We start from the raw sequence: 27,665 nt of genomic DNA on the forward strand, positions 1-27,665 counted from the left end.
CTTTCCCTTTTTTAAGTTTTTATCTATAATTTTCATTTATGACAAACATTTCAAACAGTAAAAAACTCATCATTACATGTTAAACCACGACTGCCCTCTCCCTCTTTCTGAGGTTCCTTAAATTTACTCTCTTTCCCACTGCATTTCCCAGTTAAATCTATTTATACTTTTCTCCAGTCTAGACAAAGACCTGATTAGTTTCTGCAATTTGGCTGCATCACTTGCCCCAAATAATGCCCAACTTTTATCCATTTCCCCCCAAAAGGTACCACATTCTATCTGAAAGGAAATGGATTAGTAAAAATGAAATGAAAAACATATTGCTGCTATATATAGTAAGAGAAGACAAGCCATTAGGAAGCAGTTATTATTTTGAAAAAGCCTATTTTTTTGTATATTAAATGTAGCTAAGTACGGTTAAAAAAAAAGCTGTTACTATTATATATTGTAAGAGAAGACAAACCATTATAGATCAGTTATTACTTTGAAGAAGCCTAATTTTATGTTTTTCTAAATGTAGTTTCTCTCTTGCTTTCTCTCTTTTTAATTTTTATTTCAAAGCATTTCTAACTATAACTGCCGCCCCCGCCCCCAAATAAGTGTTTACTCTGCCAAGAATCATGTTGAAACCTTTGGAGAAATGTAAGAACTGGTGCACAGCTATGTTCCAATCCACATACTAGTCTAAGAGATGCTGGTCACTTCAGATTGCATTAGAATTTGCAGGTGCTGAATACCACAAGCATACCTTCTGAAAACATTTGTTCACATATTTAAAAGTTTCTATATCACTTTTCACAAATATGTGCCAAAGATGTATACCACTATTTAGTAAAACTTTACAAAACTGCTTAAGAGACATGTTGTTGCGTGCCATTCCAATCTCTGAGCAGTGCAAGATTCTAGGGGTCCCAGGTGTTTACTCAGGGTTCATGTTTCCCTTTGGAAATGAGGTATAGTAGAGACTGTGGTGTCTTTATGATATGTGGCTTATTTACTCATATATACAACTTGAGCATATGATCACACCAGTGGGCATGGGGAGCTGGATCCAAATCTATATCTCACTCATATCCATAGGCGCCGACTCCATGGGGCTTGAGGGGGCCCGAGCCCCCTCAAAAATTCGTTTGGGGGGGCTCCGCCCCCCCAATAATCTCCGGCGCCCCTCCAGCAGAGCACCATCGCCGCCCCTCCCCCAGCCCAAAATGCACAGGGAGGGGCGGGCTGCATGCCTCCTGCCCTCCCTCCCGAGCAAAAGCTCCACCCAATTTCCTTTGGAGCTGATTAATAGGCGCAGCACGCTCTCACCTATTCGCTCACGAGGAGGCGGCGCCACTTTATTTGCATATTCATGAGCTTATTTATTATTCATGAGCTTTCCCGGGCCCCCCCAATATTTTTTATAAGTCCGCGTCCCTGCTCATATCCACTCACTTATCAATCAACTGATGCTACAATGATATCAGGTGCCCTGTTTTCCCATACAACCGTGTGTGTGTGTGTGTGTGTGTGTGTGTGTGTGTGTTTGTACATACTGTATGTGCCATTAGGCAACAGAGATTAATGATGCACCCAGCCTCCTGCCTGTGGTGACAATAGCTTTATGAGCTTTGGCTTCTGGTGTGCTTTATTAATCTGTAACTGATTTATCCACTGAGAAGCTCAAGGGCTAGGGGCAAAGACAAAGGACAGGTCCTGCTGTGGCCCCAGCAGGAATCCACTGCAGAGATAGACTGATAACATGGCAGCAGTTTAATAGAATAGCAGCTGGGGGTGGGGGAGAGACTGAGACACACTCTGAGAATTCAGGCACAGGCCCTGCAGGGAACTGGATGTGTCTCTTCCAGCTCTTAACTTTGCATCAAACAATGCATTTTCTTTGTCTTTCCCTCCTGTTTCTTTCCTCTCTCCAAATCAGCTAACACAGCCTTCATCTTTAAGACGCATCCCCTGCTGTTCTCATGCACATTGTCTTTTCCTCCTGCCTTTCAGAGCCCCAGGTGTAGATCTACTTGCTTCTTTTGCCCCTGGGAGATGGGCGAACTTGTGGAGTTGCCTTTTCTTATGATTTGCTAGAGTATGACAGCTGGGATTCTTCTGTCTTATTTTGCCTGTGCTCAGATCTGTTTGACTCGCAGTGATCACATCATTGAACTGATGTCTGGGTCTCATTACTGGCAACTCTTCTATCTGCAGGGAGAGAGGAAGTGCGGGTACATCCAAGTACAGAGCAGTGACAATAACCAGCTCCATTGGTCCATGAGATAACATGGATGCCAGTGGTGTTTGATAGCAGTTCTGGATCAAAGGCGTTTAGTGTGCTTCCAGTTGGAAAGGTGGAGCTGGGTTTGTGAGCAGATAGGCACTCACTGTAGCATAGATAGTGGATGTTTAGATAAAGCTATTTCAACGTTTTTGATCCCAAGGAAACCCACAGAGAGACGCATATGTGGCGGTCCTGTGACAGTTTGTGTCTCTGCCAGGCAATACCAGCTCTGTGAGTTTATGTGAAGCCTTCAGGTGGTTTTTACTATGCTGAAAACAATTGAAATCACCCCAGAAAGTAAGGGGAGATTTTTCATTCAAACAAGGTTCCAGATCATGTCACACGTTGCTGTAAAGGGCGGGGGGAGAGTATCAGTTGTCATTGTATGCCTCATAGCGTTGTCACAGTTTTGCAATCTGGCCTGTATAAGCACTGCTGTGTTCAATATTTCTGGCATGACAAAAGGATTACATTGCATTTCAGAGGCTTACATTTTTTTAACAGGTTGCTCAGCCGCATGCAGCAAAGTTCTGTTGAACTAGGGTTTGGCAGTTTGGATAGCCTGATAACAGGGCAGGGGGTCACAAGTGCAATAGATTGCAATGTAACATTGTTTTACGTATTTATCCTGGAATGTCAATAGAATCCTCCATGAATGGACCTGAGGATCTGCACAAATGAGAGAATTTGAGGTACTAAAAGATGAGCGTGATGTCCCAGAAATTTGCAAAATCTAGACCTAAAAGTCATAGAATCATATACTGTATTTTTCGCTCTATAAGACGCACCAGACCACAAGACGCACCTAGTTTTTGGAGGAGGAAAACAAGAAAAAAAATATTCTGAATCTCAGAAGCCAGAACAGCAAAAGGGATCGCTGCACAGCGAAAGCAGCAATCCCTCTTGCTGTTCTGGCTTCTGGGATAGCTGCACAGCCTGCATTCGCTCCATAAGACGCACACACATTTCCCTTTACTTTTTAGGAGGGAAAAAGTGAGTCTTATAGAGCAAAAAATACGGTAATTGTAGAGTTGAAAGGGACCCCAAGGGTCACAGTGTCTAATCCCCTGCAATGCAAAAGTCAAAGGAATAGAGTTCAAAAGCAAGATCCTGGAATAATATCAAAGCATTTCAATCTCCACATATTTCAGGTTCACCGTGAAGGAATTAGAGTCACCTCAGGTTATGGCCAGGAATGGGTCTGCATGCAGGGGTGTAAGAAAGGGGGGGACGGGAGGGCGGATCCCCCCAGGTGCCATCATGGAGGGGGGGTGACAAATTATCAACAATTACTGCCCTACTAGGGCGGTTCATAAATTTTTATTTTTATTTTTAAATGCCTGCTCCGAAGGTCTTATCTTACTACAATTGGGATTATATAGCTATATATAAAATTTCATGCATATCAGTTAATATCTTGACCCTCCGCCATGAAAATAGCTGTTTACTTGGCCTATGTAATCGCCACGAAAATAGCTGTTTCCCTATGTCATGAAGGCTGAAATTTCAATTCAGTGGAGCAGGGTCAAGATATTAACTGATATGCATGAACTTTCAGATATAGCTATATAATCCCTGGTTTAGTAAAATAAGACCTTTGGAGCAGGCATTTAAAAAAGTTTTTTTTATGAACCTCCATATTCACTACCCTCCACTGGGCTTCCCAGCTCCTGGAAAGTCGGCCTATGTGAAGAAAATGAGACTAGGCCGAGTAGATTAGGCCTTTCCTTGCCTTCGCCCCCTGCACACAGCCGATTTTACTGATGTGGCGTTTTTTGTTTTGGTAAACCACTTTGCAGGTTTTTAAAATAAATTTTATTAAATAAATAAACAATAAATATAAATAAAATAACACAAGCCAAAACACAATCCATCCTGTAGATTTAAGTATCTGTCCATAGTCCCCTACTTGTTATCAGAGTCCCAGAATCCACATTCCTTTGTAAGAAAATATGAAATAACGTAAAACCATTTTTGCAGGCAAAAAACCCCACAACAACAACTGGGGGGGGGCAATAATTTTTCCACACCGGGTACCACCTGACTTTCCAACACCTCTGTCTGCATGTATTACAGTTGTAACTTACTGTATCTTGTAACATGCCCACACCCACTTTAGTACACTCCTTGGAGCCTACTAACCAGGATGAGAGTCTGGTGACAGTAGGATGTACAACTGGGAAACACTGGCCTGCGAGCACTCCAGTTGGAGAACAGCCTTTACCAAAGGTGTCGTGGGCTTTGAAGACACTCAAACTCAGGACGCAAGGGAGAAACGTGCTAAAACGAAGGCACGCTTGGCAAATACACACCGTGATGAGTTCCCGCCCGGAAACCAATGTCCCCATTGTGGAAGGATGTGTGGATCCAGAATTGGCCTCCACAGTCACTTATGGACTCATTGTTAAAACGGTGTTTATGGAAGACAAACTTACTCGGCTACGAGTGATCGCCAAAGAAGAAGAAGTAGGACTTTACTATCCAAGTGAGAAAAGGGAATATGAATTCTTTCTCTGGAAATAATAATTTGATAGAGAGATCAAACTCTTCTGAATGTTTCCTGGTTGTCAGATGGGAAAGGGGAGCTTAGACAAAACACCCACCAAGCAGTGCTTCTTTTCTAGAAAAATAGGTGTCAGTACTCACCATGAAGTTGTTACAGTAAATGCCACGCTTTTTAACAACAACAAAATGATGTGCCGGTACTGCGTGTCCTTGAGTACCCCTGGGGAAAACCACTGCCACCAAGTATACACTGTTCTCTTCCAGCGTATCTGAATTGATGTGGAACGTGACTAAGGAAGAACCATTCTAAAACAAATATAATGTAGATCGGCAGTGATTTTAAAATATATCATTGACACCAATTCTGGATAGTTCAGGGGAGCAAGCTTGCCCTTTTCACAATATTTTGCTCTATTTACCTCCATTTTCACAACCCTTCTTAGCGGTTTTTCTTTGCTGTCTGTGTGATCCAGCCAATCAAGGGGTCATGCAGCAAGATGTGTGATGTCATTACAAAGCCAAATCGAAATGAAGGCAATGCCTACTGTTCTCACTCTGAATAGTCGAACGTGTCTGATCCATTTTGTACACACAAACCAATTACCCTGCAAGCTGCAAAGGCACATTTTATGGGGGATACATTTCTCACACAATGCCGCATCACCTTCTATTTTGTCTCAACCCAGTGGAAGGATAAATAAAGCAATGTTTAAGAGACTTAAGGTCAGTAAATGTACTTTAGCACTTCACCATCACTTAAGTGTTGCCAAGCGGCAGTTGACCATAAATCTATCTGCACAATGGGAGAACACTTTGAGGAAGACTATGGCTCAGTGATAGAGCATATGCTTTTAAGGTAAAAGATCCCATGCTAAAACACTGGTTTCTCCAAGTAGGGCTGGAAAAGGCTCCTTCCTGATACGCTGGAGAGCTGCTGATAGTCAGTGTAAGCATCACTGCGTTAGATGGATAAATGGTCAGACTCAATGAAAGGCAGCACCTTACATTCCTAACATTCAAAATTTACAAAGGCTGCCTAAGTGTTTGTTTGTTATTTCAACCTTTTCTAAGCTGCATTTTCTGCCCAAGTGGCACTCAAAGTAAAAATGTGTATTTACACAGCTAGCTGTTCCCTTGGGCTTTGTTGTAGTCCTGGTATTGCAGGCGTTTGGTAAAAGCGCTAACTTTGACATACCCTAAAGAGACCTGGGAAAATAGAGCGGAACCACTAGGAGTGACAGCAAAGTGTACAACTTACTTTTTTGTATTATTCTGCTAAATTGCTAGGTCTTCATTGCCGCGTAGCGATTTCAAATGCTTGGAGGATTTTATTTATTTATTTATATGTTTTTTCGTTACAAACGAGAGCAGCTTGTAAACTGGCAGCATTGCTGGTTTGTTTGCTTCGGATTGTCTTACATTTAGCCTGTTTGAAGGCTTGAGAGTGAATGACAGAAGAAAACACTGATAAATTGTTAGGCTCTCCCAAACATTCAGATGTTTTGGAGTTCCTGCCAATGACAGATGGTTTCTCTTCGCTCATCCCTTGTCTTCTTGACAGCATTTTCCTGCACTCTGCAGAATCTCTCCCCGATGTGCATTCTGTGGAAAAATAATAATCTGCTTCCCTGCTCCATCCACTTTTGTGCTCCTTGGTTGAGTGGCGTCCATATCTGATGGAGTGTGAAGTCGTCTTCACAATGCAGTGTGCCAACCTGGTGTATCCAGTGATTAATCAAAAGCATCACTACTTCCTGGGCTTTTGTTTTTAAGAAATAATGATTTCCATTTCAAATCTGCCATATATTTGGGGTCCTGGTCACAGACATGTTGGCAGAGGGTTGGCAGGTAAAACCTAACCCACTGGGCTTGTGGCCAAGTTGCATTATTATTATTATTATTATTATTATTATTATTATCTGTCGCTTTTTTTTTACCGAAGTAACTCAAAGCGACTTACAATATATAAACAAATACATACATTAAAACCAGTGTGAAAGAAAACAAATAAAAATATAAAAGACAATCCTAATTTGAAAAGGCAGTATTAAAACACCCCACCCACTCAAGAAGGCAACAAATAATTAAAAGCCAAAGGCCGGGCAAATGCTATTCCTCCACACACCACACAAACACACACACAGAGAGAGAGAGAGAGAGAGAGAGAGAGAGAGAGAGGATGGAGAAAGATAAAGCACAGTCTGTTTAACCCAGGCTTCTTCAGCCTCGGCCTTCCAGATGATTTGAGACTACAATTCCCATCATCCCTGACCACTGGTCCTGCTAGCTAGGGATCATGGGAGTTGTAGGCCAAAAACATCTGGAGGGCCGAGGTTGAGGAAGCCTGGTTTAACCTCAACAGTAGAGAGATGAACAGGACAAAAGGGATCTGATAATGTTTCCTAAAAAAATAAACAGTTCAGATTTTACTTGCTCAAGAGAAATGAGTGCCATAGTTCCCACATGTGTGCATATGCATGCACATGCACATTTCCTTACTGCTGTATTTAGTTCACTGGTGGTGCAACTCAAGAGCCTTGGAGTGACATTGGAACAAAAATATCTGTCTTAATCCAGAACCTTTTCAGTTCAGAGATATTTTCTTCACCACCTTTTTCTGTGGTTCTGATGCTGGCTAATTCTGATTCCAATTTTACAAAGGACATTTGGAGACAAAGAAGTCACTATTTCTTAATAATTTATTTCCTGCAGTTGTGTCCCACTTTTCCTCCAAGGAGCTCAAAAACCACCAAACAACCCTATGAGGTAGGTTAGGTTGAGAGGCAGTGGCTGTCCCAATGTTGCCAATGTTGCCCAGTGAGCTTCATAGCTGAGCGGAGAGTTGAACCCTGATGTCCAAGGTCCTAGGCCTAAACTCTAACCATTACTCCACACTGGCTTTCATTTTGCTTGAGGCCTTCCAACAAATTCATGGCTGTGCAAGGACTAGTCTCCTAGATCCCTGTCTACTGGACCATCCCAGCTGTAAGAAAAGTAGCAGCAACAGTTGCTCACACGCTCAGCTGGAACAAGTCGCAATCACCCGCCCAACATACCTGCTGCACGCTTGATAAATAATCAGTGTGAGACTGTTAATTTATCAGTTTTGCTCATTACAGGCATGCTCTAAATAATTTCCATCCCTTTATGCAATTAAAAACCAAACCTGAAATCCACAGTAGATCTTCACCTTGGAGGTGCCAATCAGATGTTTGGTAATTAAGTGGATGATTTATTTTTCCTTGCTGCAGAGATTCCAAGCTACTCCTGCTTAGTTTGATATGTCTTAAGGCCTTTTGTTTTAGTTTGAAAGCAAGATGTTTAAGCATGTCTGAAAACTCTTCAGATTTCCATATGGATTTGTGGAAAGGGCTTGCCAGGGGTTAACGTTGCTTCACTTCATATTCTGGGGGAAAGGTTTAGGTCTTATAAGCTTTTCCAGCCCTCATTAGGAATGCATTCTATAGTTTAGCTCCATGGTGTATGTGTTATTTTCCCTGTTCAGCTCAAGATGTGACTTGCATAAACAGCACCATCACAGGATTTTTGTCTCATATGGAAATTTCCAATCTGTCCCTCCTTTTTATATGTGCAGAGCACTACTTACTGTCACGAAGCCAACGATGTAGACAAATGAATTCCAAACATGCACAACCATCTGAGGTGCAGGCCATTAAACTGCTGGATGCCTTTATATGCCCTCTACCAAATGGATTTCTCCATGCTTTGTGTCACAAAAGCTTTTTATTATTGCTCCCCATTGCCTTATGATGCCGTACAGATCATATAGAAGTGGAGAGAGGGCGGGGGGAGTGGTGACTGCAACTACTTTTGATTCTGGCTCCACCTACATTGGCTCTGGCTCCTGATTGAAACCCCCCCCCCCACTGCCCTTCATAGGGAAAAAAGAACCAGTGAAAAATTGCCAAACATTCCCACCCACCTTTAAAAAGTGCAACTGCATGGCCTGCCAAGGATCATTTTGTGCCCATTTTGGATTACCATTGGGGTGGAAATGCTAAAGAAAAGAACTCAGGGCTTTGGGATCTGTTCATGCAGTGCAAAATTCAGGAACAATTTGGGCAAAGAGCAGTGGTATTGGTTATTTTATGTGTACCAGTTGATGGGGGAACGATTCAAAATGGTGCTAAGAAGCTTTCTTCTTGATGCACTTTTATTGAAGATTTGATATGTAAATTTGTATGTTAACAATAGAAGAGTATGCATTTCTTTGGGTTTTTGAAAGGTGGGGTGGTTCTAAGCGTTTGAGAGGATATTTTATGCTAGTGATGCTTTGTGGACCTGCTGGAAATCAGGTCTCTGCAATAGCTCCCTGCTGCAAAGCATAATTATATTAAACCTGTTAGATAAAATCCCTGCTCAGCTATGGAACTCACTGAGTGACTATGAGTCTACCATCTTTATGTCTAAGCTAGTCCTTATAGTTGTTTTGCAACTCTTGGCTTACCAGAGTAAAGGCAAATGTAACAAATACAGTAACCTTACTATTTATTTTATTTCTATCTTGCTGTTCTCTCAGTGCAGGACCCAAAACAGCTCAATGCATAAATCAAAGCAAAGACAACTAAAAAGACACAATGAATATAAATAAAATATCAAAACACAATTAAATAAGTAACCCCATTAAATTAAAAATAGCACCTAAAATGCTTAAAACCATTTCAAAGTAGACACACACACACACACACACACACACACACACAGAGTACAGCATCCACACTCAGAAGACTCTGCCCCAACAGCTAGTGGTGGAAAAGGTTTTTGCCTGCTCACAAAAGGAAATCAGGCAGGGTAAGGGAGTTCCACAATATAGGAACAGCCACTGGCAAGGCCCTCTCTTGTATCATGACCAAACATGTCTGTGAAGGTGGCAGGACTGAGAGGAAGGCCTTCCCAGAAAATCATAAAGCTCAGGCATGCTTATATAGAGAGATACAGTCCTTCAGATAGCCTGGACCCAAACCATAGAGGGCTTTATAGGTCACCAGCAGGACTTTGAATTGTGCCTGGAAATGGACTGGTAGGCATTAAAGGCTTTTTTGCTCTCCCTGTAACCAGCTATGGTCAGCAATGTGGCCACAGCATCTAAAGGCAGCCCCTTATTGTCACAGTCCAGGTTTATGGGCAGTCGGAGTCTGGGCTTGGTACATCGGGACCAGGGTAGGGGTCGGGAAGCAGGAGTCAGCAGTCCAGGGTTAGCAGTTCAGGGGTCAGGATGCCAAGAGTTCACGAATCAGGAAACCAGGAGTCAGGAAGCCAAGAGTCCAAGGGTCAGGAAGCCAAGGGTCCAAGAGTCAGGAAACCAGGAGTCAGGAAGCCAAGGGTACAAGTGTCAGGATACCAGGAGTCAGGCAGCTGAAGCACAGCTAGGTGCGTAGCGTGTTGCTCTGGCAAAGAGCCAGAGGGAAATGTTGGTCTTATATACCCCTCCCGGCCTTTGCCACCAGTGCTACGTGTCTTCTGTCAAGCCTCACCTGTGCAGCCGCGCCTTGCCCTTCCAGGCCAAACTCAGGAAGGCCCCAGTCCTGTGAGGCCCTACCAGTCACAGGGCCTGGCTTCTGCATGCACTCCTGACACTTATAGAGCACATTATGGTAATCCAAATGGGACGTAACTAATTTACGGGATGCAAGTAACTATGTTTATCCCTCTCCTTCCCCAAAGCTAAGCACCTTTAGAAAGGGGTAGGCAGCATGCATAAGCACCATAGCTATCAACCTTCCCTTTTTTTGGCGGGATATTCCCTTATTCCACCACCGTTTCCCGCTGCTATCCCGGATTGTTAGATATACCGTATACTGTCCCCGGGACAGGTGAGGCTGCTGATCCCTTATTTTCAAATCTGAAAGTTGACAGCTATGATAAGCACCCTTACTGGTGTGTGTGTGTGGGGGGTCTCATTTAAATAACTGTGTACTTTATGAGTAGAAATTTTCTGTCTTAAGATTCCACTGCCATTTAGGAAGCCATCTCCCAGCCTCATTCTCCTCTCATCCATCTGCTCTCAGACTTCTAGTGCTGTTTTTAACTGGAACAAGCCAAAATCCACAGATTCTAATTTCTTGAAGACCATGTTGCACTTTTTAAAGTAGGGAAAAGTTTTGCAGTTCATCACTAGCTCTTCTCTCTAATATTAGGATGTGTATTAAAACGACGTTTCTAAACTTCTCGTTTAACAGGGGAGAAGGATTGGCATTAAAATATATATATAGAAAAGACTTATCCCCAGATTGTGGAACATGTCAGATACCAGATAGGCAGTGAAAGAACACAAATGGGTGGATCCTAGAGAAATCTGCTTTGTTGATGATGGAGACAAAAAGAGTGGAGCAGGAGAGAGCCAAGAAACTAGCCATGGAACCTGAACAGTGTCTGCCAGTCAGAGAAGAAACTACTGGGTGAAATGAACAAATGATCTTGAATAAGCCAATGTTATATGTGCCTTCTTTCTAAATGAGGGTGAGACCTGAAAGAGCCTGTAATTTAGTCTGGTAACCTGTCAGTACATAGTAAGAACATAAGAAGAGTCTGCTGGATCAGACCAATGGCCCATCTAGTCCAGCATCCTGTTCTCATAGTTGCCACTTAGATGCCTGTGGGAAGCAGGACCCAAGGACAAGAGTCCTCTCCCCTCCTGTGGTTTCCAGCAATTGGTATTCAGAAACATAACTGCCTCTGACCATGAAGGAACAGCATTGTGTCTCCTCCATGAATGTGTCTAATCTTTTAAAGCCATCCAGGCTGATATCCAGTTGATATCCATTCAGGTTGAGAGCCAGTGTGGTGTAGTGGTTAAGAGCGATAGACTCATAATCTGGTGAACCGGGTTCGCGTCCCCGCTCCTCCACATGCAGCTGCTGGGTGACCTTGGACTAGTCACACTTCTTTGAAGTCTCTCAGCCTCACTCACCTCACAGAGTGTTTGTTGTGGGGGAGGAAGGGAAAGGAGATTGTGAGTCGCTTTGAGACTCCTTTGGGTAGTGATAAAGCGGGATATCAAATCCAAACTCTTAATATCCATCACTGCCTCCTGTGGGAGTAAATTCCATAGTATCTTCTTTTCTCTCTTCTGTAGTAGTGACCATAAGCTGAATGGATGTAAGAGAACTTGGCAGTCTCTAATACTGATGGGAACTCTGAACCTCCTCTTTGGGTTTTGCTCCTCGTAGCAGTCAATCAATCAATCAATCAATCAATCAATACCATGAGGAAAATCCGCTCACCTGTTTCATGCCATGCAAATGACTCATGAGAGTTTAGTGAAGTTGACTTCTTTGTTTCTCTAGTGACTATTCATTATCATAATCCCATTTGCTCTCCTGCCTCCTTGATGATGTTGTGGAAGACTAACTCAGTGAAGAATCCTGCAAGCTCAGGGGAAAGACAAGGGCATGGAAGAACATTAGGCCATGAATTTAAAAGGGACACCTTGTCCAAGAAATATATAAATAAATACAGAAAGACTGCTCTACTGACAGATACCGTGCATCCATTTTTGCAAACCTAAAAAAATAAAATAAAGCCACATGAAAATTTGCGCTGGAGCTGTATGCACTTTTTATTAAAGAACGCACGGTGTACACATTTTGCATGTTTGCTTGCATTTAAATGCATTTCCTCCCAAAATAAGATTTGTGTGCATATTTAAAACTGAAACTGTGTTGCAAAATTCTGAGAAGTGTGTCATCCAATAGCTGTTTCCACACAGAAATCCAGGGCCAGCAAATAAAATTAGGTCAGTTCATTTTAAATTATGGACCAAATTAATCTCACCTCCATCACTAGATTTGTGTGTATGAGGAAGGGAGGTAATGAGAGAGGGAGGAAATGGAAGCACTAAAGAAAAATACTGTAATATTTTTCTGCACCAGACAATGCTGACAAAAATGTGACCAGAACGAATTATCTACAGGCAGCTTCTGTAACCTTAAGAATTATTTAAGCTAGGGCCAGGTTTGAAGGTGCCCTTGGCAAAGTACCTTCCTTCCTTCCTTCCTTATTTATTTATTTATTTATTTTATTTTTTTAAAGTATTATTTTAGCCCTTACCTTTTGTCAGTGGGCCCTCGGGATAACAGTGGAGCCAAATACACAGAACCAGATTTCCTCGTGCTTGATCTAAGGGAGAATGAACAAAGTGTGGCGAGTGAGTATGCTCCCACGGTGGTGCTTAAATAGCTATGCTAGCTGGGGTTGATGGGAGTTGTAGTCCAAAACATCTGAGGAGCACCAGATTAGGGGAAGCCTGGTTTAAATAGACAGAGGAGACTGCCTGAAGCATGAAACTCTTGCTGTTTTCCTGCTTGCCATCCAGTATTAAAGCTTTAACCATTTGGCCGTTTAAAGAAAGATTTTGAATGCAAAGGGGCCCATTGTTCTCCGTGGTGCTGGAAATGCACTATAATCCCACATTTGATTAGCAATGCCTGAAAACAACCAAAATGCTTTGGCAACATTTTGCTCAAATGATCTCTCCCTCCCTCCCTCTCAGCTGAATAGCAAAGGTCTTTTCAGACCCGATGCCTTTATCATTATTTATTTACCGCTCCCCTCCCCCTCCTGCCCCAGTTTGGTCATTTGTGGGAAGCATCTATTTAATAGTCATTGGCTTTCATGTAGAAAAGATGACTGATGGCTGGTTTGTTTTCTATTTCAGGTCGTGGAAGCCAATTTGGTTGCTTTTGACTGTCACTGGATCATTATAAATGAGGTAACTGTCAGCTGAACGTGAATCCTGTTTTTATCCATACTGAGAGCTGGCCTTGACATTGCCAACAAGGAGCAATGTAACAGGAGCAGAGTTCAGGCATGCTGGTGGGTGGGAATTGTGGTGGTGGTTTTTTATAAAAAAAAGTAAGGCGGAAATAGAATTGAAAAGACTGCGGAGCTGAATAACATAAATGAAAAGCACTTCCCTGCTGAGTATGTTTAGTTTCTCTCCCCACCCCTACTTCTTTTAGCTGCAGTTCCTATTTTGGGGGATGTTTTAAAATAAAAAAACAACAAATAACAAACCATCCAAAAACCAAAGGCAATCTTCCTTTTGTCTAATGAATCTTTTCAGTGGTGTTTGCTTGTTCTCCTCAACTATCCTTAATTACGTTAAGTGGCTCAGTGCAAGCCGGAGAAAGATATACCTAATGAATTCCCATAAATTCCAGTGGAACTTAGATAAAAGCCTACATCTAGTCAAGGAGGGAGAATTATTTTGAGCCTGCAGGCCAACTTTCCCTGGCCTTGGTAAGCCAGAGTTGTATTTCTAGTGCCCAAAGAACATCTACTCTTATCACTGTTTTGATGTGCATGCCTGGCTCACAAATGATCTAGCATGGGACTGGCTCCTATCAGTCGCATCATACGAGCAGATACCTTTGCCCAAACAAGGAGAAAGTGACTAGGCCTCCACCTCCAAAACTAACCCAGGCCAATGAGTATCTCCCTTTCTTCATTTGGGGAGACAATGGTTGCATTCAGGTGTCACACCAAATCACGGTTTATGAAGTCAAACCAGTGTTTTGTTTTTCGGTCTGAATCTATGTCAACTCACAAACTTTGACTTGAGAGGGAATGTCAAACCAGGATAACAAGACATGATTTGAAGCTGGTTCACCTGCCACAGTTTGCCATTGCATCTGAATTCAGAAACCACTGGCAAGCCACATCTGGAAGCTGTTTGGTCCACCGTAAGAGGCTGCTGCAGTACGGAGCAGCATTTCTCTCCTCTTCACTCCAGCACAGGAGTGGAGAGAGGAGAAATGCTGCTCATTGACTTTTCTCAGAAGGATCCTTGGAAGAGTAAAAAATAAATAAATCAGTGCTTCCCACTCCTCCGCACTCCAGCGCCTCCAGCCCTGCAGTGGGGTGAGGAAGGACTGCTGCCTCTGACTCTTTCTACTCAGCTGCTGGTTCTGAGAGCTGAAATGCCTTTAACTGCTCTGCATGACTTCCTCAGCTGAAACATTTGCAGCTGTTAGAGCCAGCAACAGTGGAGGAAGCCAACAGTGGTCAAAGCGCTGTCAATGTAGAAGTAAAACTAAAACAATTTTGGGTGAGTTCTTTTAAGAAACAGCTCATAAATGAGCAAAGTTAAGAAGAGGCTACCAACCCAAGACATGCAGTATTGCAGCAGGGCAACCTACCCACCCAATTAAAATAGCCAGATAAAAAGGTATCTTTTGGAGGAGTCTTTAGGGGCCACATAAAAGCTTTTGGGGAGCTGTACACACTCCGTGGTCTGCAGATTAGCCACCCTTTGCTTAGCAGCACATCCGAACTGGCTCACTATGTACTCGTTTGCAAATGCCATAGTGTGCAGTGCAGTTAGAAGTGCAGTTAAAATCCACTTAGAATGCATAGAAACCACTCAAATTTCCTTTAAAAATCATTTCGTCACTGGCATAGACTATAATATAGAAAATCCTATTCAATTAGGTTGTTCTAGTATGGTGGAGCATTCACTTGTTGTTTTTTAATGAGTAATTTATTATGTCCACGTTACATGATTTTAATTAAGTGAGGCGGCAATTGGTCCCCAGTGTAAAGTGAATAGCACCTACTCTACCTGTATCTTCCACATCATGTATTGTTTAGAGAAATCATGTGCATATTCCTTGATCTGTTTTTGATTGCCGCAGACATCTGCTTTGATGTTTAATTATTAGATTGTCTTAATTGCATCACACTACAATAAATTATCTTAATCAGGGCCTATCTGCTTGTTTCGTTCTTAATTTACATTTCAGCAGGAAATCTGAGCTTTAAAGCAGCCCCCTTCTTTGTGATGAGATCATGATTTTAAGCTGCCAATGAGAATCAGGAGTGCAAAATCTAGAAACTGGTTTCTACAACTGCAGATTTCAAATCCAGCAATTGGACAATTTTTCAGCTGTAACACAATTTGTGCCAATTAATCGGGCTGTTGTTGTTCATTCTCCTGCATATTTTTCCCATTTATTTAAAACATTTCTATGCTATATTTCATCTGAAATGATAAGTTTAAAAATCTACAAGGCAAATATACATTTTTTAAAAAATAAAAACCTTAAACTGCAAATTAGAAACACACCAGCAAGTTAAAAGGTAATTTAAAGGAAAGCAATGTAGGTGCCAGACAACAGCCTAAAAGGAACCATCCCTTTACATTTTTATCCTGAAGATCTGGGAAAGAAACTCACTGAGTTTCATGGGGAAATGCACTGCAAGGTGATAAGATCTGTAAGAATTTCAGGCAGCAGGGAATAGCTAAGAATTGTGCTATATAATGAAGTCTAATCTTAGGCTTTTGAAAAGTCTCCCCTAGGCAGGCTCTTCTACAGTAGAATCTGAAATACTGCTTCCATTGGATTCCCAATAATGCCACCAAGGCAAACATAACTTGGTGTATAACAATAAAGCCCAGAAGCAGAGCTCAACACGCTCTGAAGCTCTGAATTGTCATAATGGGCACATAACTTAGATGAGGTTAGCCTAAGGATGGAAAACTCAATCACTGGATGTGTTTTCCAGATTGGAGGGACCTGAATGTACCTATAGGGCTGGGGGAGTTATGTTGTTGCTGTTTTCTGTATGTTGTGGATTTATACTGTGATATTCAAATGAGTGGTGGTATATAAATTTAATAAATAATAAGGAGCATGTTCTCTTTGAAGCACTGATCTCTGACACATAGACACACTCATTCTAATCATATATCTTCTAGAGCTGAGTATTAACAATGAGTAAGATTCTTGTTGGGCAGGGCTGTGGGAAGCCTTTTTTTAAAGAAGGAAGGAGGGATTAAGTGTGGGAGAGGAGGCAACACTCAGGTCTAACAAACAGGAACAGCTCACAGCACTGGTTTCTTGACCAGCTGAGGTGCAGGCCACCAGGTCCAATTTTTTATGTTGTCAGTGATGCCTCCATCTGCCAGTATATTTTCCCATCTAGCCTCTAATGGTCAAAGCATCAAAAATCTCCTGCGGTTGGCATGGATTCAAAAAATCAAATCAAATCAATTTATCTGTTCCCAAATAAGAGGGAAATTTTAAAGCAGGGAACCCAGAAAAGATGGCCTTACTTCTCACTCTGCCCAGATTAACTTCGGGTCCTTTGTGCAAAAGGGCTGTAACTCAGGGGTGGAGCATCTGCTCTGTATGCAGAAGGTTCCAGGTTCAATCCCAGAAATCTCCAGGTAGGTCTGGGAGAGACCCCTGTCTGAAACCCTGGAAGTCACTGCCACTGAGTGTAGACCATTCTGAGTTAGACGGACCAATGGTCTGACTCAGTAGAAGGCTGCTTCCTTCATTCTTTCCTCTGTCTCATTCCTGTTTCCAACCACCAACCTTGGGGTTCCTGTGTAAAATTTGTTTTCAAACATCACCTATTCAGTTTTATCTCTGCAAGGTGCACAGGCCAGAAATATAAGACTTGTAGAGTTTCAATAAAACTTCACAGAGCACAGTAGGGACCCTTGGGGCTGAATCTTGCCCATCACACATTTCACATCACAAGAGACTCTTTTTTTAAAGTAAAACTAAGATTCCCACACACTTTGGTGACTTGTCAGGTCTCGTTAGAAACTCTGAAGCAGCAATTTTAATGAGAGCTTTTAAACCACAAAAAAAGCATTTGATACCACACATTGCCCACTCTTGCTCTATATACTATGAACTTCAGCGGTTTTGTTTGCTCATTTTGAGATGTGAGAATATGTGGGAAATCTTTACTTGACCTGCTATTTTAAGTAATGCAGTGTATCAATGCTCAGAACTGCAGTATACTGGAAAATAAGGTGCAGCAGTGATTTTTTTATTTATTTCTTTAAAAATGTTTCTTTTGTATTAAAGTCTTTGTGTATGCAATTGCTCTGTTTCTTAGCAAGCAATCTTTCACTTTCTAATCCAGATCAATGGAATAGAGAATAGGATTTTTTGCCCTGCTTACTGGATCTCAAAATGTGTTTTTATTATTAATAGTATTTTAAGTGTTAGACGAGCTCTTGAGTAACAGAAACTTCTTCAGTGTTCCCTTTCTTCAAAGATTAGTTGCCCCAAGACAGTTTGATGGTACTGGTGAGTAGACCTCCAGGACTGGGAAAGATTAATCATCGATCACAGGGATGTGGAATCATTTTCACCTGAAGGCTACATTACCCAAGTGAAAAGCTGTCAGGGGTCAAATATCAGCACTGGGGCAAAATCTGCATACAAATGTATCTTAACTCTGAGGCTCACTTTCCACAACAAAACCCAAACTGAAATACAAACCACTCTTCAAAACTTGCATTTCTCTGAATTTTGCAATGCAGTTGTCCAGCCAAATAATGTGTAGAATAATGCATATACTGGAATAAACCCCACTGGTTTCACATGTACAGTAATGGGATCTGAACCATGAGTTGTCAACCATGAGAACAGAATGCTGGGCTGATTAAACCTTTGGTTTAATCCATCAGGGCTCTTCTTATATTCTTAAGATGTTTTCTCAGTCCTGATTGTCAATCATCTCCACCACAACCCAGCTTGTTCTTCTTACATCTCTCTGGATCAAAGCTCAGAAGTGATCCCACCCAATCACAATCACACAGTGAGCAGAATGAGGTCACAGAACCAATCATATTTGATTAAACAATGACATAACTGAGAGCGAGCGACTCAGTAGAACCTTTTCATAAGTAGTGTCCCCCCATGACAAAAAGGTGACCTTTTTTCAGAACGGAAAAAAATGTTTGGGAAAATTGTTAGTATTTTCAGTGGAGCTCTTGTCCTAGGGCAGTTGTATATGTAGAAAGCAACCTAAAAGATTTATTGGCTTATTTTCTTGTATATAGTAACAATTGTTTCTTCACTTCTTATGAATTCTTAAAGAAAACCATGGACAAATCAGAAAAGGTTGCTTTAAAAATTAAATAAAGGTGTAAATAAAACAAAAACCATTCAACATAATTCATACTCTACAACGGCACAGTTGTGAATCTGTTCTGTGCTGGGCTTATAATGCCTCACTACAGTGGCAATGCATATATTGCCAATACCACCTTAAGCCTTCTTTTCACTGAATTTTAGTCTCAAGATAGTTCGTAAAATGTACGATGTGTCTTAGGGCCAGCAACTGCCAGAAAGAAAAGGAAGAAAATAAAAAACTGTGAATTCTAATTAAAATGCACAAAAGTGCTGAATACTGAAGAAACAATGCTCTGTGCTTTTGGGGAGAGACATGATAAATGTTTGCACAGCTAAAAGTTAGAAATTCATAGAAAATAGAACTTGGCAGTGGAGCATAGTCATGTGAATATGAAGTTTTGCAGAATGACAGCTTCTCAGTTACTGCAAAGGCAAGCATCCTAGTTCAATCATATTGTACTGCATATCATGGGGCTTTTGTGCATGCAGGACAGCTGTCCCAGACACGACCATCCCTGGACTGGGAAAGCTTGGCCACAGTAGTTCTTGCATTTGTAACTTCTGGATTGGAATTACTGCAATGTGTTGTATGTGGGGCTCCCTTGTGTTTCAAGTATATGATACATGCACTTGATCTAGAAGCTGTTGTTAGTGCAGAATGCTGACAGGTGTGAGACTCCATCAGCATGCAACACTTCTGCTTAGAGACCGGCACTGGTTGCCTATTTGCTACCAGGCCAAGTTCAAGGTGTTACTGTTACTATAGAAATCCCTTAATGGTGTGGGATCAGTTGGTTTGCATGATCACTTTATTCCATATATGCCCACTCGATAGCTTTGATCTGCAGAACTGGGGGAGGGTTGGAGGAGTGGAAAGGAAGGAATACAATGTAAAGAAGAAGGAGAATGGATCCACTGCTTATCTGCATGCACAAGGTTTTGAACATGTACAAACTAGGATGATGCAGATGAAGCAGGAAGGCTATTATCCACCTCTGATCTCAGCACTCATGGGATATTTGCTTCTGCACTCATAGTGAAATGGTTATCTGCTTCTTAACACAGGTGCCAAAGGCTACCTGCCATTTATCTCTGTGTCTCTTTTCTGCACCTTCACATGCAGAGCTACTCAGGTGCGTACTGCTTAGTGTGTGAGCATTTCTGGATCATCCCGAGATGTGTAACAAAACAACACAATAATGATTGATTTGCAGTGAGCTTAACCAACTTCCCTCCAGTTGAATTTTTTAAAAAAGTCTTTTAAACCAATGGTGTTATTAAGGTTCTTTAAAACATCTATTTCTAATTGTATTGCAAGTTTTTTTAAAGAATTGTTTGCATTTTGCAGCAGATAGCAACTTTTCTTCTCTCTTGTAGCTAGTGAAATGATACAGACTACATGATAAGATGGCTTCGTAAGCTGAGAGAAGCCATTATCTATGGTACATTAAGGATTAATCGACCAGAAATGCAGGATATTACACTGGACACAGCTGATGCCAGGTGTTATTTTGTTTGCAGAAAAATCTATATTTCATAAAGAACATAAATAACAGATGGCTTCAAAAATCTATGACAGGCTATGAAGAAGAATATAATAGGTTTAGTGTAGTCAAGAAGATTGATGTTTAAAATTCATGGCTCTCAGCATTTTATTTGTTGAACCATTAAAGAAATAAAATAGAAATAGCAATGCACCTGACCTAGCTGTTCTGGAAATTTTAAGCGTAATCATATGTATAACATATAGCATCACTTAACTTTATGCAGCTTTTCAGAATGTACCATGAACTCAGTGTTTGCATAAATTAATGCCAGGCAGTTGTATGAATAACTAATAAATAATGAACAACTGCTGCAACAATAATAACAATATTAATTATTGCCAGTGCTTCCCCCCCCTTAAAAATGTTTAGGGGTACTCTCATTTTGACTCAAGAAAATCACCATTTTATAGTTCAAATCTGGGAAAATAAATACAGTAAATGGACAAAGAGTCACAAAATATGTACCCCCAGAAAAAAGCACGGATTATTACAATCCTTATTTTCAGTGTGGTGTAATGATTAGGGTTTCGGACTAAGACTTGGGAAACCAGGCTTCACATCCTCACTCAACTATGAAGCTCAGTTGGTTCCTTAAGGCTAGTCACTATATCTCAACCCAGCCTACTTCACATAGTTTTTTGTGATGGTAAAATGGGGAAAGAGAGAACCATGCATGCCACCTTGAGCTCCTTGGAGAATAAGGTAGTATTTAAATGTGAGAAATAAAATAAAATAAAGTAAAATCACACACACACACACACACACACACACACACGTTATAAAGTTGTGATGCCTTACATTTTGGATGTATTTTCTGTGCCCTACCTTGCAGGAGATCAATGATGCAGATGTGCAGGAGCTGGTGAGGAAGTCCATTGGGAGGTTAACGATTATTCGTCAGAGCTTTCCTGTGCCACATAACATCAGCCAGCGTTGCTTTCGTGGGAACCACCGAATATCTTCATCACTGTGTGATCCTAAAGACCCTTTCTCCCAAAATATGGAGGTACTCTCAAATCTTATAAGTTTGGTGCCCAGCAAGCTCTTTTGACCATCCCATATTTTTTCTTTTAAAAAGGTGTTGGCTTTTCCCCTTTGCTGGTGGTGTTGGTGTGAGGGCTGCCTGTTTTGATGGAAAGGATACTCCCTGTGTTCATCTACATATTATTTATTGAGGGTTTGTACATTTTTTAGAGGAAGCTCTGAGCATCAACAGTATTTCTTCTGTGAGTTTGATATTATTTCTCAGATTTCCAAATGTGCCCCCAAGCCCCTAAAGGTTTTTGAATTGTGACATTTTAGGCTTATATTATTTTTGGCTTGTATAGGACACATACCCACACACAGAGAGAAAGAGAGCACACTTGTGGTCCATGATACAAATAGACCTGCACATTCTGTTTCTGAAGATCAGCACTTTTTAAATGAACTGCTTATCTCTTCATTGATTACAAAGATCTTACCTCAAGCCAGACTTTTTAAGCATAGTTCTAATGTTGGGCTTTTCCATTTGAATTTCCTCACCGTCTCTGCTTGCAGATGAGGGAATGGACTATAGCTGTCATTGAATGAATGAATATATACTTGATCATGACCACAGGCAATCACAGAGGGATTTTTTAAAAAAATATCTAATCAATAATGCTCAAGTCTGAATCAACTGATTTTCCCCACACACAGTCACTTCTGCCATTGTTTAAAAATATGGTCTTTTTTTAGTTGTCACTCTGTTCTTAATGCTGCTTATATTTTGTCTTGCAACTGTTTTAATGCTCTCTTCTCATGGTTATCAGACCATAAGTTATTTTGAAGAATTGCTTTTAAAAACCAGAACATAAATATCTAAAATAAATAATAAAATAATTTAAGCAGGAAAATAAAATTGAATGCTGTTGAGTCAGGTGATCCTCAGGTTATGACACCTATTTTTGCTATATATTAGGGTAGGGAACAGGATATAGCTTTACAGGCCAACTTTGACAGGAGGCTGGGGCCACTACCACAACTTCTAGAGAGTGTCATATGACTACCCTTGCATTAGGTACATCATTTCACCCAGAATCAGAAAACAGATAGGATAAAAATCATTAAAGATGGAAAGTTCTGCCAATAGGTACAAGCTAAGTCTGTCCCTGGTAATTGAATATAACCAACAATACAGTATGTAATGGATAAGAACTTGTGACTGAAGGCCACAAATTCACAGCATATTCCTGACAAACATTTTAGCATATTTCCCATGCATATTTTTCACCGGTTTCATTGCTTGAAATCAAAGGGATTGGAAGAGCCTCCTGAAGAGCAGAGGATATTAAATCAGTTAAATGTCTCAAAAATTTGGTTAGTTTTTTTATGACTATGCCATGAAGAAAAATATGTATTAGGAAACTAATCCATGTCTGCCTGCATGTTAATCTCTTTAATCCTGTTTTTGATTATCCTCTTTGCCAGATCTGCAGGGCTAGCTTTCATTTCATCAGTGTTCAGTTCATATTTGACACAACCCCATCACATTTCTTTGCCCAACTGCTCTACGCCCCTGTTGACATTTGTTACAGAGAATATTTCTTTGGTGGCTTTTGATTGGTCATTCGATGCACTTTCAGTCAGTAGGAGTCGGGAGCTCCATGTAATCAAGATTTGAGAATGTTGGCACCAGCATAGCTGTAAGAACACAGCATGGAGTGTGTAGTTGTGTCCTCTAATTTGATGGGTTACACCAGGCCCCTTTTATCCCTATACAAGAATTGCAGGAGGGGGGAAATCTTCCTATCATTTTTCTTAAAAATGCTGTCATATACAAGCTTCTTCCTCTGAATCATGCAAAGCTTATCACAGCATTTATTTTGAAAGCTTTGAAGCTCGCCATTTCCAAATGGCCTCTTCAGGGTAGGTATCTGTACCTCGGGTTAAGAACTTAATTCGTCCCGGAGGTCCGTTCTTAATCCGAAACCGTTCTTAACCTGAGGTGTGCTTTCACTAATGGGGCCTCCCACTGCTGCCACGCCGCTGGCGCGTGACTTCTGCTCGCATCCCGGGGCAAAGTTCACTACCAGGAGCATCTACTTCCAGGTTAGCGGAGCTCATTACCTGAAGTGTTCATAAGGAGGACAGTACGTAACCTGAGGTTCCACTGTACATAAATGTTCAATTCTAAATCTGTGATCTATCTATTGCTAACCTTTTATGAAGTCTGGACCTTCTGGCTAGCCTTGATTTCAACTTTAATAAAATTTAGGGAGAGGTGTTCTCTTCAGACTCACAATTCCAGACCACACCAAACACAGCTAACAACCAGCAATTAAAGGTGAAACATACTAGAAACCTTGTAAATCTCACTTGAGACTCTTAATTCTCTTTTCAAATGAGCTAACCATTGATTCCCATTCTATAATTCAAATCCCCTGCCTTTTGAGGTAAGGGACTCTGACAAGATAGCAGGTATTTCTGGTAAATGTTCTTCCCATGTTCTTCTAGATCAGCCTTCCCCAACCTGCTGCCCTCCAGATGCTGTTGGACTATAACTCCTGTCAATCACTTAAATGTTTTACTACAATCAAGTGGTATTTACACTGAATAAATACAACAAATAAATCCTAGACACTGTGTGCAATGATCAGCAATGATGGGAGTTGCAGAGCAACATCTGGGGGAGCACCAGTATGGAGAAAACTGCCGTGAACTGATACTTTCAGACCAGACATGTTAAAGGTGATTACACAGTGTAAACATTTCAACAAAACAATTTTACTCTGACCGTCCAGTCAGTTTTAAGAACCAGCAAAGCCATGAGGTAGACCTTATCGCTTTCCTGCAGCACACTAACCAGACAGACCCTGGGGTGAGGCATGCGCATCCTATGTGGGTTATAGCAGCAATAGAAGTCTCTCCACCAGAGGTGGATTTAGGCAGCGGCGTAGCGTGGGTTGTCAGCACCCGGGGCAAGGCAAGTAATTTGCGCCCCCTAACCCGTGGATTTGCGCCCCCTAACCTGTGGATTTGCGCCCCCTAACCCATGGATTTGCCCTAACCCCAGATGTTGTGCCCGGTGCGGCCGGCCCCCCCTGCACCCCCCACGCTACGCCACTGGATTTAGGGCAGTGCAAGTGGTGTCGTTACACCGGGTGTGCAGCTGAGGAGAGCATCTTCTGGTTTTGGGAAGGAGGTATAAGTGCTCTGATGGGGTCCTAGAGCCCTCCTTTCTCCTTCCCAAAGCTGGGCAAGTGCTTACCAGGCCTTGTGAAGGAGATTAGGGGAATCTAGGACCCTACCAGACCCTTGCGCCTCCTTCCCAAAGCACAGCTTAAAATGGTGCAATGAGGGTTGGGAGGAGGGCATGAAATGGCCTCACACAGGACAGCATATTACCAATGTCTGCCCCTACCTCCACTTCTCATGTGCCAGAAGAACATTGTATACCCTAAGCTATCAATTTGCAGGTCCTGATTGGGATATAAACTCAGTTAAACTTGTGAGTTCATTTTAATTTCTGCTTTCCTTTGTGAACTCTTGCATGTTTGAGTATGATTTTTAAAACATCATGGTAAAGCATTTGATTTCAAGAAACCAAGTGGTCTTTACTACTTGGACTATAAATGTACACTATTATTTAGGCTGCTTGGAACTGGCTCTCCATATTCCTAGTGTGCTACCTTACTGCCTGTCACTAGTCATTTTCTGTTCCACATGGTTTCCTCCAGTCCTTGCCCAGGGTGCCTCTGGCCTGCAGTCAGGGTGGGTCAGTATTTTTCAAATCAAAATAAGTACAGTAACTCTGTACCTATACTTCATACCACATCTACTTCCTTCCATTCTTTGCTGCTCGCTGTGCCATTCCCCCCTCTCCTCCAGATTATGCTTCGTGAGCACCCTAAGTCTGACCATATACATGCTTCTCCTTCCTCCTGAATTTCCCCAAAAATCAAATATTAAAAACTTTATAGTTTTGGTTCTTAGCAAGGTCATTATTGGTCATGCCATCATTCCCCTCCTGCCCTCATTCCTCCTCAACAGAACACTGCGGCTACTGAGAAATGTGCATTAAATCAGTGCCTTCAGTTGAATTATACAGGCATTAAGAAACCTGTTTTGATTAGGCGTGAGAGCAATAAATATATGAAGCAATCTTTCAATAATCACCATATAGCGTGTTCTGGGGTTACCGTGATTATCAGAGCGTTCTTCTGAGGTCACAGGAAAAGAGTTTGGAGATGCAGAAATTAACTTGGATATGAATTATTGGTGACTGAAAATGCCATAAGTACTCACCCGAACTATTGGTAAAGGCTTAAAATATCTGTTTAATGTCTGCTGATCACTGTTCTCTAGAGTCCTATTAACAGTTGATAGATGCACTGCAAAATTGCTCCTAAATTAACAGGTATATACATCAATACAAACTGTGATGGTGTTTCAGTATTCCTCTTATACAAAGTTAAGACACTGCATTTAAAAGGAAAAGGGGAAAAAAGTCAATTTGTTTGGAAATGATGGTGATGGAAGCTGATGTCATTTATATGCCAAGCACAGTCTTATTGCCTTTATGTGTCAATTAGAGCCTTATTGTCTTTGCTTCCTGGAAGTTTTAAACGTTTTTTCAAGCCCTGATTTAAGGGATTTATTGCCAAGCCTTCCAAAGACAGATGCCAAAGCTAATTCATAACAAAGCAGGTATTTCAATTGCTCAGGCCATATTTATGACCTTCCCAGCGACAGGTGAGAGGAGCATATGTTAAAAGAGGAAAATTTTCAAATAAATTAAATTGTCAGCTTTAAAATTAATTAAATTATTGCTTTAACCAAAGGATTGCTAATTTTTCCATGTTCAAATAATAGTACAACAAAGTGGCCATTAAAGTGAGGGTAAAGATAGACAATTGGCAGCTGAGAGGCAGCTGCATTATGGACTTGATTTTACTTGTGTGAATCCCTATCACAAGGAGCCAGTCCTTAGGCTGTACCATGGCAGATGAACTGGTACAATTCATTTATTATTTTATTTACTAGTTTTAATTTTTTTAACTTACTATATTTATAGCCCACCTTTCTTCAAAGGAACTTAAGACACAATAGATAATTATCCCCCTCCATTTTATCCTCATTGCAACCCTGTGAGGTATTTTAGGCTGACAAATAATGACTGTCCCAAGGTCAGCAAATGAGCTTCAGGGGTGAGTAAGGATTTGAACCATGGGCTCTCTGGTCCAAGTCTAACACTCTTAAGTACTTACAAAGATATGACTTAGACACCATTTGCACTACATATTCAATGTAGCATCACACTACTTTAAACAGTCATGACTTCCCCCCAAGAATCCTGGAGGCGATAGTTGGTTAAGGGAGAACCCTATTCCCCTCACAGAGCTACAATTTGCAGAATGGTTTAATGATCAATCTCTCTTCCCATGGAACTCTGGGAATTCTGTTTTTGTGTGGGGAACAGCATTACCCTAACAACTCTCAGCATCTTTAACCAACTACAGTACCCAGGAATAAGGGAATATGAAATAAAGAGTGGTGTGGTGCCAAAATTTCCTCCCCCTCCCCCTCCCCCCAACCACCCTCCATCAATTAATAAGAAAAGAAATTGCATTTGAAAATTATCATAGGAGAGAGAATATTTTGGTGAGATTCACATGGGTGAATCTGGCTTTTGCTGTGCTTACCTCACTTTTGAGGAGGCCCAAGGGCACTTGTGTCTGTTCTTTCATTTGCTCTCTGCAGCCTTCCCAGGTGCCCACCCCTCAATTAAAGCCCAGGGGAAGACTCTTCCAAGGAGACTTTTCCAGATTAGGAAGTACAGGCAATGGGGGAGACTGCAGAATGCTGGGAAAGTTTACTGTAAGGAAAAACACACCACTCTCAACCACCTAATAACAGCAAGCACAAAATTCAACCCGCTCAGAAATTCTAAAGTACCATGGGTATGAAGAAGAACTGAGACCTCTTTCACAAGGGAAGAACACTTAAGAGAAATCAGGAGACAGTTTATGGCACAGCATTAAACTAGAGGATTTCCAACAGTGGATTGGAACATGTTTATGCTGAAAAATGCAAGCTGAATTAACTCATATGCAGCCTCCTAGACTCAGCCAATTTCCAAGCTGTGAGGCTGCGTTTAAGCTACTGACTGCCTGAGTGGTGACAGCTGGGACAAGCCACAGATGAATTCTGCCTGCATGTGTGTGCTAGCTGCTCACAATTCATTTGTTAATAATAATAATAAATCTCTTTGACAGATTACCAACCTCTACATATATGATACTGTGCTTTTGCTGGCGAACGCTTTCCACAAGAAGCTGGAGGATCGGAAGTGGCACAGCATGGCTAGCTTGACGTGCATTAGGAAGAACTCAAAACCATGGCAAGGAGGGAGATCCATGTTGGATACCATCAAGAAGGTACTTCAGATCCTGCCCTTCTTTGCCTTAAAAAAATTGTTTT

At 41.4% G+C, this 27,665-nt stretch overlaps 1 protein-coding gene across 5 annotated transcripts in view; it reads left to right on the forward strand.

Moving 5' to 3' along the window:
- GRID2 (glutamate ionotropic receptor delta type subunit 2) overlaps positions 1 to 27,665 on the forward strand; it is a 798,573-nt gene that overhangs the window by 489,689 nt on the left and 281,219 nt on the right. For all 5 annotated transcript variants that reach the window (XR_013394137.1, XM_028743834.2, XM_028743835.2 and 2 more), the window contains exons 5-7: positions 13,452 to 13,505; positions 21,055 to 21,228; positions 27,461 to 27,622. Coding sequence is in view for 4 of the 5 variants with exons in the window: in XM_028743834.2 (XP_028599667.1) it covers positions 13,452 to 13,505; positions 21,055 to 21,228; positions 27,461 to 27,622 (390 nt within the window). In the remaining variant the exon portion in view is untranslated. The remainder of the gene's footprint in view (positions 1 to 13,451; positions 13,506 to 21,054; positions 21,229 to 27,460; positions 27,623 to 27,665) is intronic.

Source organism: Podarcis muralis, chromosome 9 (assembly GCF_964188315.1).
Source record: "Podarcis muralis chromosome 9, rPodMur119.hap1.1, whole genome shotgun sequence".
NCBI classification, from domain to species: Eukaryota; Metazoa; Chordata; class Lepidosauria; order Squamata; family Lacertidae; genus Podarcis; species Podarcis muralis.